This window comes from Heliconius melpomene, chromosome 15, assembly GCF_056956725.1.
Source record: "Heliconius melpomene rosina isolate 202511_hmr_F chromosome 15, ASM5695672v1, whole genome shotgun sequence".
In the NCBI taxonomy this organism is placed as follows: Eukaryota; Metazoa; Arthropoda; class Insecta; order Lepidoptera; family Nymphalidae; genus Heliconius; species Heliconius melpomene.
This window is the reverse complement of record NC_140403.1, coordinates 2,444,548-2,462,808: the sequence shown is the minus strand read 5'-3', so window position 1 is coordinate 2,462,808 and position 18,261 is coordinate 2,444,548. Positions and strand designations below refer to the sequence as shown.

The 18,261-nt window shown below is 33.2% G+C and overlaps 1 protein-coding gene across 1 annotated transcript in view; it reads right to left on the bottom strand.

Annotated features, from left to right (window-relative positions):
* LOC146531285 (suppressor of cytokine signaling 2-like) overlaps positions 1-17,648 on the bottom strand; it is a 36,476-nt gene extending 18,828 nt beyond the window's left edge. The window contains exon 1 of the mRNA XM_085198226.1: positions 16,944-17,648. Within this exon, the coding sequence (XP_085054352.1) occupies positions 16,944-16,962 (19 nt within the window). The 5' untranslated portion in view covers positions 16,963-17,648. The remainder of the gene's footprint in view (positions 1-16,943) is intronic.
* Positions 17,649-18,261: the final 613 nt, after the last annotated feature.

The window sequence follows — 18,261 nt, the reverse complement described above, 5'->3', positions numbered from 1 at the left end:
TATAATATATTTGTATCATCAGAGGTTTTTACAATTTCCAAATTTGATTTGTAATCTCTGCTATATGATTTAAAATAAAGGTCAATTTTGTAATTTTAATTTTAGGAAATATGTAGAAAAATACAAAAGCATAATATAAACTTCCCATCCTCCTCATCTAAAATATTACACTTCGTTTAATTACTATTTTTACATAAAAAAAATTGTAGAGCTGTTGCTCGTATATGCAAAATCGTTTATTCAGTACCAATTTGTAAATTGTATGAACATTTAATTTTCTTGGAACAGATAAATTGAATTTTCATGGCGGAATAATTTTCGTACTAATGTATTACAAGTTTATTAATATCTCTGCGCGATAACCTCTTTGTCTATAAATGTTAGGTTAAAGACAAAATAAAAAAATATTTGAAACAACATGATATTAGAAACAATCGTCGTCAGTTGTCATGTCAATTTTTCGTAATGCCGAATTCTGGAGGCATATCGCACTATACGGCGGATCTCAACACCGCGGTACAAAAAATGTATTAAATATGTAATTTCCTCGAGTGGGAATCGAACCCACGATCTGTTACGTTGAAAGCCACACGCTTGTAACCTTGCGCCACAAATTATTAATATAATCTAAGCTTAACTAGCTAATCTTAACGAAATCCTATTATAGATTTTTTTTTAAAATAATCTAAACCTACTATAATAATCTAATTTATTATAATAATCTAAGCTTAACAACCTAATTCTAACGAAATCCTAAAGAATGTGAGACTGAATATTCCAATAATTACAGGTAATTTAACGGTCACAATATCTACCATAAACTGTGAAATAAATAAATATATAAATATTAATTAAGCATAAAAGGAATAATGAAATACATTCATTGAAAACACTATACATTAACAGGCCGAAGTTTCCTAGAAACGTCGTAATTGCTGTTACCAACATATACATTCACCACTCTAAAACGAATGAGAGTTCGGACTCAGTAATATTTAAAGTTAGATTGCTTCTCGTAGAAAGTTGTATGTTTTCTAAATAACAACTTTCATTTTAATGTTTATAATCTTATATCTATTTTATACTATGAAAACATATAATTATATACTTTAAAGAAAAGAAAATGATAATACATAATTGTTAAAGCGACAGATTGTGTTCGATTACTTGAGGAAATGTTACATTTGATAATTTCATTCCCTAGCTCGCTTTAAATCCCACTATGTAATACCCAATGCTCTCAAAATTCTGTGCGAAACTGAAGCAAAGTGGAGAACGGAGTGACTTAACTCTAGGTTCCCAGGTAACTCCTCAGCGTACTCAGCTAACGCAATATGTAATAATATGTGCATGAAACTAACAAAAAAATCTTCCTAAACAATAAAGTTTGGGCTGATCATCGACGATGTAGTGACGTAGTTATGATATAAATAACTAAAGGCAATTATTCTGATATCAAATCCTACATAATATATTAAGGCAAAATTTAGTAAAATACTTGTAAAATTTAGTAAACGTGATACTTTAAAATTTGACGTCAAAAATATTATTTAATTCTCACATTTCTCCTTCCTGTGAACCACGGAAAATGACGCACGAATTTATAGAGATGACTAATTAAATAACGTTAATGGAAAGCAACAATAATAGTATCTAATTTTAGAAACACCCTATATAGTGGGTGTTGGCCGCTCGTACAAACAAACGTCAGCGTGACATTGGCCAGTGATTACTCCCGATTTTTTTTTAGCTTCACGCTATGGGCAGAGGGAAACTAGGAACCTGTTAACACGCTCCAGCCCCCGTTTTCTGCCGAATATTTGAAGAATTGCGTGTTAAGTGGCGAAACTCAATGAAGCAATGAAAATACTAATAAATAATAATTTATTCCCCCGAATGCGAATCGAACCTACAACCATCGCGTTTACCGTCACACGCTGTTGCCACTGTGTTATGACTTTCACTTTTCTTACATAATCTGATTATTTGTTGAAACTAATTGAAATTGTGAATTAGCGTCCATATAATTTAATTTATTGATATTAATTTATAAAAAAAACATTATAGATACTTATTATATGAAAATTCAAAAGCATTACATATCAAAAATATATTTAAGTTTTTTTTAGTTTTTATATTACAATATCGTTATTTATTTCCACAGATACCAGTTTAATACAACTACAAGTATAATTAAATAACTTAATAGGTTTGACATTTTATCTAATAAGAAAATAGTTCGTAGCGCTTTCTGAGAAACATTTATTAATTAAAAGTAATTTTAAGAAATAAAACAGGATATATTAATTGATATATACAGCTAATTTCATTGAATTTAAAATTATATTGCTTAAGATGAAGTTTCTAAGAAATTATTCACTAAGCCTACGCACAAGGTACGGAAATCCTTGGCTTTCCAACATAATGGAGTACGAAACCCCTATAAGGTTCCTCGACTTAATTCAAAGTTGAATATACAGAATATATGCTTCACGTTTTATCCGCATACAGCAGGCAGAGGATATTTAGTGTTAAGATACTCCGTTTTCCATTTTCCGCCGAATTCTGGAGACATTGCGTGTTGAGTGCCTGAACTCGCTTTGCCTCGACACCAGAGCGAAGAAATGAAAATTTAAATTTAAATAAATATTTATTTTCCTCGAGTGGCCACTGGCCTCTATAATAAGAATATAGTCCTTATTTTATGTGATATAAGGCTTATAACTGTTTAATGTATTATATTACATAGAATCTCATTTGGCATCATTCCTCCATGGCCTTTGACACCACTAACGCGGCTAAAGATTCCATTACAAAACTTTAGATCTTTGTGAATCTCTTTGCTATAAAGTTACCTTAGGTACCTAGATTGTAGGTCGGTATTTATATTATGATATACTTATACATTTTCAAATATGACTTATATTCGAGAATATCAACATTATTAATATAAATGATAATGTGATTGCAAACCCGACACGTTATGGGTTCGATTCCCATTCAAAGAAATGAAATATTTCATATTTTAATTTTTTCGTACTGCAATGTATTTACAATTCGATGGAAAATAGCGATCGGAAGTGTCCTTATGGAAACGGAGTGTTTTAACACTAGGTTCACTCTGCCTACCCTGCTATAAACTGGATACAGGGTGAAGTTAAAAAAGAATAATATAACACAAACATGTTTCAGACATCCAAGCTACCTAATTGCTAATATAACGACCGCCGTTTAATAATTTTCGCAGAAATGTATCTCAAAACTGAAGTAGGTACTTGTATAAACATACAAGTGTACAAAACACCGAAGTAATTTTCTTAACATTTTTTGCCACGCAATACGTGTTCGATGTTACCGTTTTCGATCATATTTAATTGCTATCTCATTTTTTATATCAGGTTAATTAACCGACTAAGAAGAAGCGAATGTGTGTTGAAATAAAGACTGACCTGAATCCACAAATCACTAGCTTAGCTTAACTTAGCATCACGCTGTATTCCTAGCGGAGTAGTCAGAGAGAACGGAGCGAAACAAGCTACGGTCTCTTTATACCTCTTTCACCTCTTCACTGTCATCAACTTCTTCATACATGCTCTCCGGGGGGTCCTAATGCTTTTACATGACCTTCCTCCAGTATATTTGATACTGTATTTTCGAAAGTCAATCGCGATCTCCCCCTACCTGTCTTACAACCCACTATTTGGCAATAAACACATTACAGTGTAGTACCAGTATAGTATAGTACCAGTATAGTGCAATTCCAGTACAGTGCAGTACCAGTACAGTGCATAAAGACTTCGGCAATACACATTCTGTTCAAATGTAAGAGCTAAGCCGAGCAACCTTCGCGTGTTCCAAGAACTGCCGACCGGTTGGCGTTGAACGTTGCGCCGAGTTTCCGAGAACCCCGTCCCGATACCCATTCGGTTTTAAATAAAACACCCCGTTACACTTTTACTGGTTACAGGTTCGATTTATTGGTCAATTAGATATCGCAATCTGTAAATGAGAATGACTATTTTTATCCCGCTCCAGCTTCCGAGGGAAAGGGGTTTCCTACTAAAACTGGTTATACAGGTTATTGCAGTACAAATTTGATCCATTTACGTTTTTTTTTCTTCTTGTTAAATATTTGTTATCGTTGTACGTAAGCGATTTAGTTGCGATGGCATTTACTTGTGTTATTTTATCAGTCAATATACGGCACGTATGATTACACCGTCTACGTAGTGGTGACGTCACCGTCGAGTACGAAATATGCAGACGGATTGGCTGGTATAGGTGATCTAATGGCCTTCGTCGCGTGTTAATATATCTGTACGGTAATTTTAATATCAAACAACCATATAATTAATTATAATTTCGCTATTACAGTTTTGCTAGTAAATCTTATATAATAATCTTTATATAAGGTGACCAGTCGTGGCTCAGGGGAACAACCGACTGTAACTGTACTCGATAGGTTGTGGGTTCGGTTCCCATTCGAAATGAATATTTAATATTTTAATTTCTGCTCTGGTGTTGAGGCAAAATGGCCGTAAAGAATTCCGCCTCTCAACACGCAATGCTTTCAGAAACTTTCGAAAGAAAGTGTCATAACGCTAGGCCCCCTCTGCCAACCTTCCTAAATTTTTTTTCATCTTCACTTTATATGTATATTTATATGAACATTTACCATTATTATTTATATTTATGTATATGAGGTATAATAAAAACACAACCAAATAAGATCCACCCACGAAGTTCTTATTCAACAGAACGACAACTATAGTTTACATTTAATATAGCGAAAGGATTATACCTAGTTTTGAAATATCAGACAGGCGAACGAGTTCGGGGAGGAAAATCTGTACACAAACAACCAAAACTGAACCTTATTACCCCAAAACAGAGTCTTATTTGCAAATAAAACCACATCAAAGCAGTATTTCAATCAGTTCATTAGGCGAAACCGCCGACCGACTTCGCAGTACGCCGCCATTGAAATTTAAACTAGTCTGGTTTCTGGGAAACGAGATATCTTTTTGCTTTCCGCTCCCGGCCTAGGCCAATGATATTTGTAGCGTCCAACTGCGGAGATAATCGGCCAGTTTACGTTTAGATAGAATTACTTTTTCTATATTTTTTCTATTCTCTACACCGGCGAGAGAAAAAAAGCGAGACAAAAACGCCTACACAATGCTGTTTGAGTCAAATGAATTTGCATGCTGCGTAGCTGTTCATAGAATTGGAGATAATTTTGTAATGGCTGCCGACTGGAGGTATACGCGTGCCGTGACGAAATGATGCAAAACTGATTAAGTGTTTCTAATGATAGGTAGATTCATTTATTTTTTTTAATTCCCACACGCAGCGAGTTAGTTAGGAACTTGGGAACCTTGTGTAGGAACACTATGTTCTCATTACAACATTTCAATTCAACACTTTCCACCGAGACTGGCGCCACTGCTTTTTCGAGGCAGAATTAAGAAATGAAAATATTGAATAGTTCATTCCTCCGAATGAGAATAGATCCCACAATACGTTTGCAATCTCACGCTTGTTCCCGATGTTCTGCGATATGACGGTCTAATTAGTTTTGAAATTTCTTAATTTTAAATGTAATTGAAAAATATAGATTTTTTAATTATTTAAATTATCGTGGTATGGCTCTTCTGTTTTTCCTTTTAAAAATAAAAATTTATAATCTAAAGTCTTTATTTAGAGCGTTGATACATTTCCCCATATAAATTGTTTATACGTAACAGGATTAGAACTTCCACTTAACTCGAGACCGACTTATGTTTCAGTTAATAGAGTAAAGTCATATTTGTATGGTTTCTTATGCAATTGTATCGCAGATTATGTTAGACTTTGTAGACTATTGTCGTTTCAATGTCGGTTATTTATTTAACTAATAGTTGTTTATTTAACAACTTTCTATTTTCAATTTTTTCTCTCTCTCGTGCTCAAGCTTTACTAGTGTACTTATTATTTAACTTATATTATTTTCTGCCTATTTCTAAAATATAATCAACGGTAACGAAGCGCGCCTTTGAGTTCCGTCACTCAACACGAAATGCCTCCAGATTTCGGCAGAAAGCCAGAAATGGAAATCTATTAATGAGGACGGAGTGTCATATCACTAGGTTCCCGGATTCCCTCTGCCTACCCTGATATATGTTGAATATAAATACATCACAAGTAGAGGTAAACATAAAAAAATTGAAAAGATATCCTACTTGAAATTAAAATTATTAGATACCTACAAAATAAATCCTTCAATATTTACTTACTTTACTATTAATTATTATTATATATTGCTTGTTTTATGACTTGCGTTGTTATAAGCAAAATAACGAAACAAAGAACTTCATAGTTGTTTACAACATTTTCTTATTATTTTTCTAGTTTTACGCTGTCCATAGCCGACACTCCGATTCCATTAAGACACAGATATGAAAATCATAAATATTTCATCTTCTCGACTGAGAATCGAACTCATAACAGATATTTACGTTTCTACAGTTGTGCCCTGCGCCACGACTGGCCCCAATCTTTTCTATTGACTTCATAGCAAATTTGATTAAAATACACATACACATGCAGTTTTTTTGTATTAATTTAAGACCACATACGAAGCTTAGTCATTTGAAACGTAACGTAACAGTCAAGTAGATCGCTATTCACCTATCCTTTATGTGGCCACAACATATGTGAGATATAAACTATAAGAATTGTTATTAGCATATACTAAATGCATGCAGACCTATGGCCAGTAGTGGCGTAGGTGTGTAAATGCGACAGATCACTAGGTGCCCAGGTTCCCTCTACCCTGCTATCTGTAAGAGGCAACGTGATGCTAGAAAAATGTAAATACTGCTTTCATTCCATAAACTATAAACCAAATTAACTTGATAAAACCTTTAACAATATACAATATTTAATGAATCACACATTGTTTTGCATCACGCCATATCACGATTCAAAGTAAAAATTTCATTCTGAATATCAAAAAGGGGGTAAGAATACGATTTCCCATAACATTCACAGGGTTGTGAAGGCTTCCGAGGATTAATTACGGGTTCCCGGTAGACCCGCCACCGGGCCGGGCTGTTCTTGGTAAGCTTGTATCGAAAAAGGAGCAAAAACGTCGTTCCGGGAACGGGTGTACCTGCGCACGCCCATCCCGGTTTGCAGCTCGATCCACCATTTTCCTGGTATAGCGTTTTGATTTCTATTATGATTGAACAAAATAAAGTATAATACGGTTTTATGTCGTGTTTAATTCTTTTTTTTAAATAAAAAATAATTAAGGAATAAAATATGAGATAAATAAATTTCATTTAAAATATCAGATAAATAAATGTCATTTAATTTATATTCGTTTTTTATGGCTAATATTTGACATAATAGTCATACGATTTGTAATTTAAAAAAAAATCTGTCAAATAATATAAAAAATATATTTGACAGGTAATTCGGGTGTCTATGTCAATAATAAATTAAGAAAAAAAAACAAAATATTATAACAATTCAACCATTCAAAAGGCGGCATAAAAAAGATTATATTATGAATTTATGAGTGTTTTGTAAACATCATATTTTTTAAAAATATTTAAACCATTTACTGCACATAAAGAATTACTTGAAAATGCCAAAAACAACACAGGAAATTATAAATTATATATTAAAATAAGTTTCCCACGCATCTTGCAACTTGCCTCGCCTGGTTCATTGACCCAGTAAGTCAGCGGTCACGCAACAATATCCCTTACAGCAACCATATCAGTAAATAGAAATATAAATCGTGTTTTTAGTGGATTTTTACAAATACAATAGAAAATAAATTATAATTTGTCAAAAAGGAAAATTTAAACTTATTATATAAAGGAAGGTAAGTTACACCTAGTATTATTTTCAGCTTACTCTCGCATATCGCAAGTATGCAATGGAAAATTTGTATCGAGGCTGTTCTCCATTTTTTTCCGAATTCTTGACTCGAGAAATCAAAATAATCCATTGGACGATGTGAGTATGAACACACAACCATTACAGTCATTCATTGATACTGTGCCAATGGCCTCAGAAAAAAACTATATATTTAATTTATTTTTATTTCAAAAACGTAGATAGAATGTTTAAGCCATACTAGATCTCAATGAATTAATTTTATTACTGGATCACCTTCAATTAAAACTGAAAATAACAGAGCCAAAAGGTTAAAATATAGAACTAAAAGAATCTATAGTTTATAAGTATTCTATTCTTACAAAGTAAATTTTCTATTTTCTTACAAAGTTAAGCCTTTGTGAATAATCTTTATAGTTGATTGCAAACCTCGTCCAATTACGCAATAAAGCTTTTATTTCGAAACGTGCACAATATATTGCACCATTGTACATTAAAAGGTTCCTTGGGTTCCCTCTACCTTCCCTGCTATATAGTAAATCTAAAAAACTATATTAAAACTAATTAACCATTTCGATTATCTCTCAGGCAAACGAGATTGAATATTAATTTCATTGCTTTTATTATTTTATGTAGTAGTTTAGTAGTTATCTGTGTTTGACTGACAGTCAATTAATTTTGCGTAACAAAATAGCAATTTACTGGAATGTAGGTTGTGTTGACATAATTACATATGATTTCTGCGAATGTTTAATATATATTATTATTTGTTGTGGAAATACTTTAATAGCTTACAAAAGTACCTAATGATAATTTGAATGGTTTTTTTGCGAAATTTGCGGAATCGGTAGGAAAATATCCGATATATTGTAACTTAGATATATTTATATATTCCATTAGATGTCATATCAGTACCATAACGTTAAATCGATGAGGTGTCCGTTACGTTAAGGATATTTTATTCTATTTTAAGTATTGACCGACCTGACCCCCAAGCTCTGTAAGCCATATCAATCAACCAACCAAAACTTCAATCGATTTGATAGAAATAGAAGTCACAAAAAATGTTTTGATAGCTGACTCGTTAAACGTGAAAGAAATTTATGTTTTTATATTTATTTTTTTATATATAATTTAATTATAACTTAAATTATATAGTCATTAAAATTTATAGGTCTAGAATGTAGAGATAATTATTATTAATATTTCTTAGATTATGTTATAAAAAGCTAATTTTAATTATTGTTAGTCACACACAGCAAATTTTATTCAGTTCAACTGAGGGTTAGATCCACACTCGGGAGAATTAATTATTATTTATTAATATTTTCATTTATTCGTGCAGATAAAGCGCGGTGTCGAGTACTGTTACTCAACACGCAAACTCAAAAACTCGGCAGAAAGTGACGAACGGAGGGTTTAAACACTAGGTTCCATGCTATATGCAGGATGAAAGAGAAATTAAATATATATATATATATTTTATACTAGCTCTTGATCTACTCATTTATATTTTTTACATATCTTATAAAGGCATTTTCTACATTTTTTAGCTTAGCATATCTTGGATTAAGCATTCTATTCAGCTAGTTGCTAAGACAACTTCCAAACACTTCACTGAGCCAGAGACTCAGTAAGAGGAAATTGTGGTAATATTTTGCCCTCATTAGTCCTCTTGCCTCAGACTTCAAAGAGCTGACGATGGAACGTATCAATCTTGCCTCGACCAGTATTTGTTATCTTAGACTTTGGAATTCTTTACATATGGGGTGGGTACTCTAATATTTGTATTTGTAATGTTGGTAATATTGTGTAATATTGGTTTTTACTGGCGACCCGCTCACGGCTTCGCCCGTTTTTTTTCTAGCTTCACACTGAATCCCGCACACAGCAGGTTAGGCAGAAGGAACATAATGTTAAAACACTCCGTTCTCCCATTTCCGCCGACTTCTGGAGGCATTGCCTCATAAATATTTCGAAAAAACCTTACAATTAAAATAATTGCAAGCTATTCGCAGTAAAGCAAGTACGAGATAAACTTAGCATAGCATAGCTAGGCACAATGCCGATAACAGCTTCTAGGAATATACCTACATTATGCAAGCGCTCTTGCTATAAAAGCATGGCGGCGTGGAGTTATGAAGGATAAATACGTTTTTTATTAGAATTTAAGCCCGTAAATGTATGTATTTTTATCTTTTTATATTTACCGACATCTTTATCCTCTCTATGTTTTCTTTTTGTTTTCAGCTTCACGCTGTATCCTGCATGTAAAAGGCAGAGGGAGCCTAGAGTTAAGACACTCCGTTTCTCTTCTGTTAAGTGGCAAAACTTAAATCCGCGCTTTTGCATTAGTGCCAGAGTGAAGAAATAAATATATTAATAAATCATAATTCATTTCTCCGAGTGGGAATCGAACCACCAACCGCCTTCTATGCTCTTGTTGTTAATATTTAAGAATAAACCCATCCATTTTTCTGGCGATTAAACAGCTTTCTACAGATCAATTTATAATGTCAAGGTGTCCTTTGCAGCTGTGGACAACATTCAAGGCGGCGTATTTTAAAATATATTATAGGAACTTAAACCAAAAATACAAGGTTTTCATTGAAACCCTCATTTAAATACTATTTTTAGGGTTCTGTACCTTAAAAGTTAAAAACGGAACTTAACTTTCTGCTTATTTAGAACCAGCATTTTGGGTAACCAAATCTATAGTAAAGTATATATTTACATTCGACGAAATAATTTTTGTACAAGCGGAGAATGAAGAACAGAGTGTCTTAACACTAGACTAACGTGAACCTTCAAAAATATATTTTTAATTTACGCAATAATAATAATTACATGTTTACATACATATCACGAGCACAGATAATAAATAAATGCAGTCCAAATGGGCGGAAGTCACAAAAGTTTTGCAATAAAGTCACCCATTGAGCTATTTAAACGTGTCTCGTAATCGTGCGATACGTAGAATTCATTAAAATATATCAAAGGATATATTATTACAGTATGTCTTATCGTATTTATATTTAATGCGAAAAATAAATAAATATACAATATACATCACACTGTATCCCGCTCACAGCAGGGTAGGCAGAGGGAAAGTAGTGTTAAATCACTCCGTTCTTTACTTTCCGTTGAAATCTGGAGGCATTCGTGTTGAATGGCGACACCAGAGAAAGAAATTGAAATAGGTATAAATTTTAATAAATATTTCATTTGCTCGAGTGGGGATCGAACCCACCATCTGTCGCATTTACAGTCACTGGCCTCAAATAACGTAGATACGTAGAATCCATTAATATATCACACAGAATATATTACAGTCTGTCTTATCGTATTTATATTTAATGCGAAAAATAAATAAATATACAATCTACATCACACTGTATCCCGCTCACAGCAGGGTAGGCAGAGGGAAAGTAGTGTTAAATCACTCCGTTCTTTACTTTCCGTTGAAATCTGGAGGCATTCGTGTTGAATGGCGACACCAGAGAAAGAAATTGAAATAGGTATAAATTTTAATAAATATTTCATTTGCAAGAGTGGGGATCGAACCCACCATCTATCGCATTTACAGTCACTGGCCTCAAATAACGTAGATACGTAGAATCCATTAATATATCACACAGAATATATTACAGTCTGTCTTATCGTGTTTATTGCTGCAATTATTTTTGCTTTTTATAACCGCGTTTTAATTTAAAAAAAAAAAACAACGTCATTTTGATAAAGTGACAATGACATTTACTCATAAAGTTTTTGGAATAAATGAAATTATCTTTTACGGAAATCGAGTTATTTATCTGAATGGATTTTCCACATAATATGACTTTTAATTTATTTTTTTCAGCTTTCCTCTGTATTCCGCATATAACTGGGTAGAGAGGAACATAGTGCCAAGACAATCTGTTAATAATTTTCTATTCGTTTCTTGTTCTTTTCGTAATGTGTCTTAAGTGGGAGAACTCAACTCAGCATTTTGGCAGCAGCAGAACCAAAACATTAAAATTTTAAATATTTTATTTCCTCAAACAGCAATCGAACCCACAACCTATCGTGTTTACATACACACCTGTGCCACCTGGAACACAACCAACGCGAATCAACTTCCTTGACACAATCATAAGATTAAAATTGTCAGATTTTCTATGAAGCGACTACAATAAACAAGACGTAGAATAACGATGCCTAACAATAGAATGGATCGAGAGGCACTTAGACGCTTAAAAATAGCTGGTAAAAAACGCCATTGTCTCTGATGATATAAATGCATGGTTCCCGGTATTCGGTTTACCTGTTCCCGGTAAAGAACAATGTGCGATTGTTCGAGGCCGGTCGGGTGGGGCGGTGGTCGCCGATTTGAATATCGACAGCTAGTGAAGCCAGTTCCAATTCTTGTCATGGAATAAATCGATTAGAGAATGTCCAAAATTTACAAGGATAATTTTCTAATTGTATTATATATTTTTTTAGCTATACGTTATATCTAGCATATTATAGGCTTGGCTGAGGGTACTTGGAAACCTAGTGTTAGTTAGTTACGTTATTATACTACCGTTTTCCATTTTCCAAGTTCTGGAAGCGCTTTGCGTCGCTACCAAAGCGAGGAAAATTAATTTGAAAATATTAAACATTTCATTTTCTTGGGTTAGAATCGAACCCACAAACTGTCGTGTTTACAGTTGCACGCTTGTGTCCCTGCGTGCCACGGTTGGCCTCAATTGGCCTGGATAATATAACGATCGGTTCACGCTTCCCTTTTCAATTTTCCTATCAGCTTTAACAAAATATTTTTGGTTAAAGCTCTTCTCTTTATACAACGTGAAAGAATAATACGAGTATTTTGTCAATAAATTATATTATCTTTGTTTATTATAACCCAGATTGAAAAAATATATAGAAATTATAAGTAATCTGCTTAATATAAAGATCGGTAGTCCGTCAGTTAATATTATAATTTGGCGCAGCTTATCAGAAATACGACGTATTTTCGCAATTATCTAGCAGTGGTTTGAGGTTCGATCTCCACTCGAGGGAATTGTTTTTTTATTTCTTGGTTCTGGTAGACGAGGTGGATGTTTATTTCAACATTGATTCAAAAAACAACGAAAAGAAAAAAATGTATTAACAATAGGTTCTCTCTGTCTTCTTTGCTGAATGCGGAACGTGAAACTATACACATATAATAAATATGATAATAAAAAGTGCTTATTCGCGAACAATAAAAAGTAAAATTAGGTTATTAGTATTTATTTAAGTTAATTTAATTAGATATATGATATGCATTAAACAAATACTCGATCAAAACAAAGGCTATCAAATGTTTAATATATAGAGGAATGTAAACGTTTGTTTGTATGTTAATCAAGTGCTATTGTATTGAATTGCTATTCTAATTATAATCGAATATGAACAGAATAGTTAAATATAGGATTTTCAATGAGGAAACTATTTATTTGTATATTAAAACCAGAAAACGTAGTTATACTTACGTAGATATAGCATATTATTTTATATTGTCAATAGTGTCTTACCATTAGACCCTCTGCTTACCCTGCCATGTATGCAATAGAAAAAAAAATCAATCATTGACAGAGCAGAAACAAATAAAAATTTAATATACTCGTAGATATATTTTCCTAAAGGGAATCCATATCAGGTTTTTAAGGAAATTAATCAACTGCATTACATAATAACTAAAACATGTTTATGTTTGTATTATTCAATTTCGCAAAAGAAAAACAACAGCTATTGTACATTCATAATTATTGGCAATCAATAAGAATGCAGACAGATAAAAGAATAAATAAAGTTAAATATTGCTTCATAAAACAATTTACGTAACAGTTTACCTTCTACGTATAATTAAATAAATATTATGAAGGTTGATGTCATTTTTTAAAATTATAGTGAAAGTGTATCAAACACTCTTTTTTCTCTCCACTTGCGAGTAACCGTGAGAAAATTTAAATAAAGTAAAAGAAAATTTAAATATAAATTTTATTAAAAGCATTGAATATTTTTTATTTGTTTAATTATCTCAAGTAGCTTTTTATAGCTTTACACTTTCTCCTTGAGGCCGCCGTGACATTTTTGACAGCTAACTGTAAACTCGACGGTAGTAGGTTCGATCCCTAGTAACGGCAATTTTTATTTATTTTTATTTCTTCGCTGTGATAGACAAAAGGCGGCGTTCAGTTCCGCCATTCAACACGCAATGTCTCGAACATTCGACTCTCCTGCACATAACAGGATATGCAAAGAGAATCTACACTCCGTTGATCTTCATTTTTTATTACTCCAATATATCTTCAGCAAGAAGTAGAGCTGATCGCTACTATTTCATAGACACAGGTAGACGAAATATTTGTATCAGAAATAACATTATTTATTTATAATACAATATAAATAGCAACATTGACAAATTTATTTCATTCACATGTTCAATATACTATAAAATTCTTAGAAGCTAGCTTCAAGTTCAATAAAATATTTGCAGATATAAAATTATTGTCGATAACATATCGATTTGTGTACGACAGACAGACAAAGTTGGCAAAACAAGCTGTCTGGATACGGAGGTGCCTACAAATGCAATATAATATCGTTTTACAGTACGCCAAAGTTGATACTTTAATATTATGTTACTTTAGAAATGTGAATGTAAGTTTGTCTGTTACGCTTTCACGCCAAAACTGCTTAGCTAATTATCATGAAACTTTGTACACATGTTTTAAGAAGTATTAAAAATGACATCGAATATGTTGTTTATAAAAAAAACCTTTTTTTTAATGATTATTATTCTTTGGTTGTAATATAAAAAATAAGTGTAAGCGAGCGAAGCCGCGTTTGAGTTTCCAGTAGATAACATTTCTAAACAAGATCAACTTATTAGGTATATATATATTTTAATCTTTAAATGTTCTTTGCAGTAAGCCGTATCTGTTAAGACTAAATTTCTCAACGGTTGTCTGTAAGAGATCGCTATTGGCAATGGCCGCCTTTTCTATACTCTTTTTTTAAATTACATATTTTTCATTTTTTGTGCAATAATGCCTATCTTTATCTATTTTGAAAACGTGGTCTACTTATTGATTTTCATCTAAACACGAAAGATAAACACTATAATATATTTAAGTCCTATTCAAACTAAAACTAATCAAAACATTATATAAGTTTTGTTTAGCTCTAGACTATGCCGACACAACTTCTGTAAAAATAATAGAGATGGGACACAGCGTGAAACGGAGAAATAATAATAATAATAAATGAGAAATAATAATAATAATGGAACTAAAAATAACATTGCGTGTTTACGTTCATTGCTTATCAGCCTTGTGTCGTTATACTTTCTTCTGCAAATACCAACGTTTACAGAATTTAATTTATTTGCTTTTGAATTAGCACAGCATAAATGACGTCAGTATTTGCGATAACATACCTTATCACCCATCTCTTATATTAATTCCTTATCAATACAAAGAAAAAATATACATTGTGATATTAAATAAATGAATTCAGCTTCACGCTGCATTTCGAGCGGAGCAGGTTAGGCAGAAGGAAATTTAGTGTTAAGACACTCCGTATCCTACTTTCCCCGGAATTCGTCGTATTGCGTGTTGAGTGGCGCAACTTAACGCCGCGCGTTGCCTCTACACCTGAGTTGAAAATTTAAATAAATATATTATTTCCTCAAGTGGATATCGAACCTACAACCAGTCTCAGACACTTGTGGCTCTACGCCACGTGGCCTCAACTGATATCAAATACTTATATAAAATTATAGTGTAACTTTAATAGGAAAACACAGGTTGGTAGCCATTTGCAACGGATAGCACAGTAACTACTAGGAAAAGATAATAATACTTCCGCCTCTATAATACTAAGAAGCGATTAAGTGAAATAACTGTAAGTTACTCGTACTTACGCCCAACTCATATTAATGGAGGCAATTTGTATAAAAAATAGTGTTTTAAATATATTTCCTCTACTTTTTTTTTTTAAATGTAGATATGATATGTCTAGTTTCTTTTTAAGTTTACGTTGCATTTCGCATATAACAGGGTAGGCAGAGGGAATTTAATGTTGAGAGTTGAGACACTCCGTTCTCCATTGTTGAGTGGTGGAACGTAATGTCGTACTTTGTTTTAATACGAGAGGAAAAAAATGAAAATATGAAAAAGTAATGATTTATTCCTCCGAATGGGAATCGAACTTATGCCTACTATTATTATTTAAAATTAGATAGGTAGTTAAATTTATTCGTACGCATTTATATTTATTCTTGTTAGAAAACATAAAAAACTTAAGAACTAAATAATAAAAATGAATGTAAAAATAAAATTTGTTTATTCTGTAAAAATACTCGTAATTATCGTTATTATCTGATAATAATTATTATAATTCCATAGAAACGTGCATAATTTGTTTTAAACGGCTATTATTATTATAATACATACTCAAGTACCTCCATATGTTATTATTAATAATTTCTGTAAACAAGAAAAACATGTTGCTTGCCTACTTTTTAAAAAGATTCGCGCCAAGGTGAGCCAGTCGTTAACCTTTTTAAGATATCTCAGATACTAAAAATGAGAATTTCTAAATGAAAGTTTACTTTGAGGCCAGTAATATTTATTTAAATTTATATTTCCATTTTCGCTCTGGTGTCGAAGCAAAGGGCGGCGTTGAATTCCGCCACTCAACACGCAATGCCTGTATTCGGGATACAGCATGATTAAAAAAAATTGAAAATATTGTATTTTTGCGTATGGTAAAATCATATAATAATAATGATTGAACTGTCCGTCTGTAAAACCAACAAACGAGGCATAATGTAGATGACCTAAAGACCTTTCCGATATCATTTGGCGCCACATTTAAGTGGATACAGTATTCGCGTTCTTATTTAAACAAGATGACTTTTATATGACACAATTTAAAATATTTATTTATTTATAAATAGTATTCCGCTCACAGCAGGGTAGGCAGAGGGAACCTTTTTTCCCCACATATATTATTTATTTATTATTCTTAGTTCTTACCTGGTAGTTTAACCACCATTGGAGGTGCTATCTGGTTGGGATCCAATGTAAACGCCTTAAATAACAACTGAACACGGAAACACAGTTCACTTATAATTACTATTAAATCATCAAATCCACTTTATCGCTTCGCTTCTCGGTAAAACTCTTTACAAGCTGTTTCGTGGAAGCGAATACGAATACGAATGCACGGGAGAAATTAATTTGCAGAAATCGACTTCGCCGGCGGCCGGTCCGCGTGCCGTCGCAGAAACCTCTTCTAGGAACGCACATTCAATTTCACTTGATGTTTATCACAGAGGGAGATATCGCGGGAGGTGAAAGTTCGAGAGGGCCGGAGAGCCGTAGTGCCTCCGTCGTGGGTGATAGTCGACTGGTGGCGCTGGCGAGCGGCTGAGGTAGCGAGGCCCGCTCCGCTTCACGCTCACCGCTCAACGCTCGCTCGACACTCGCCCGCACTTCCCAGAACAGCCAACCTTGGTGCTTCTGAGAAGTAACTCAAGGCATTGTCGTTAATTTATATAAAATATATTCTTTACAGCCAGCTATCAGCGGCTTGCGGCTTACGCTATCCACAGTCACACACAGAGATCCAGATTAGTTAGTTAACTCTCATTTGGGGCTATCAATCATTTCGGTCCCTATTTCTATCCGACCTGCCGCCATAAACGGGGGTTCATTCACTTCGTGGTCTATTTTGTACTGATGCGCCCAGCGTAGATCGCCCACAACTTAGTAGGTACCTACAGTACAGTTGACGAGTTGTGGCCGTTGAAAATTAGATTTTTGAACTTTTGCTCATTGTACAATTGGTAAGAAAATAATAAAAAGTACTAAAAGGTCTAAAATGAAATCTACGTATCCTTTCTATAGTTAAATTCAAGGTGGCCACGACTTGCCGACCCTACTATACCTACACAACTACAGAGTACAGACACGTTAATGGATTAAGCTCACCGAGGCGCCCTTTTGTTAGATATATAGAGAAAGTTATTTTAACGAGTTTTCGTCTGGTACTTTAGTAGCACGATTGCTTGGTGGTATTTTTATTTACTATGTGCATTACGTACTATACCGTTTTGTTAAATGCACCACAAAGTACGATAATTAAGGATTTGGAAATTATATACCTACATGCATTCATAAAGAAAAAAAATATTAATAAAGTTTAATAATCAGTAACGTTTTTCTTATCAGCTTCACGCTATATCACGCATATTATAGCTGGCATATAGGCAGAAGGAACCTAATTGTAAGACACTTCGTCCTCCCCTTTCCGTTAAATTTTTAAAAACTCACCGCACTTTATCTCGACAAC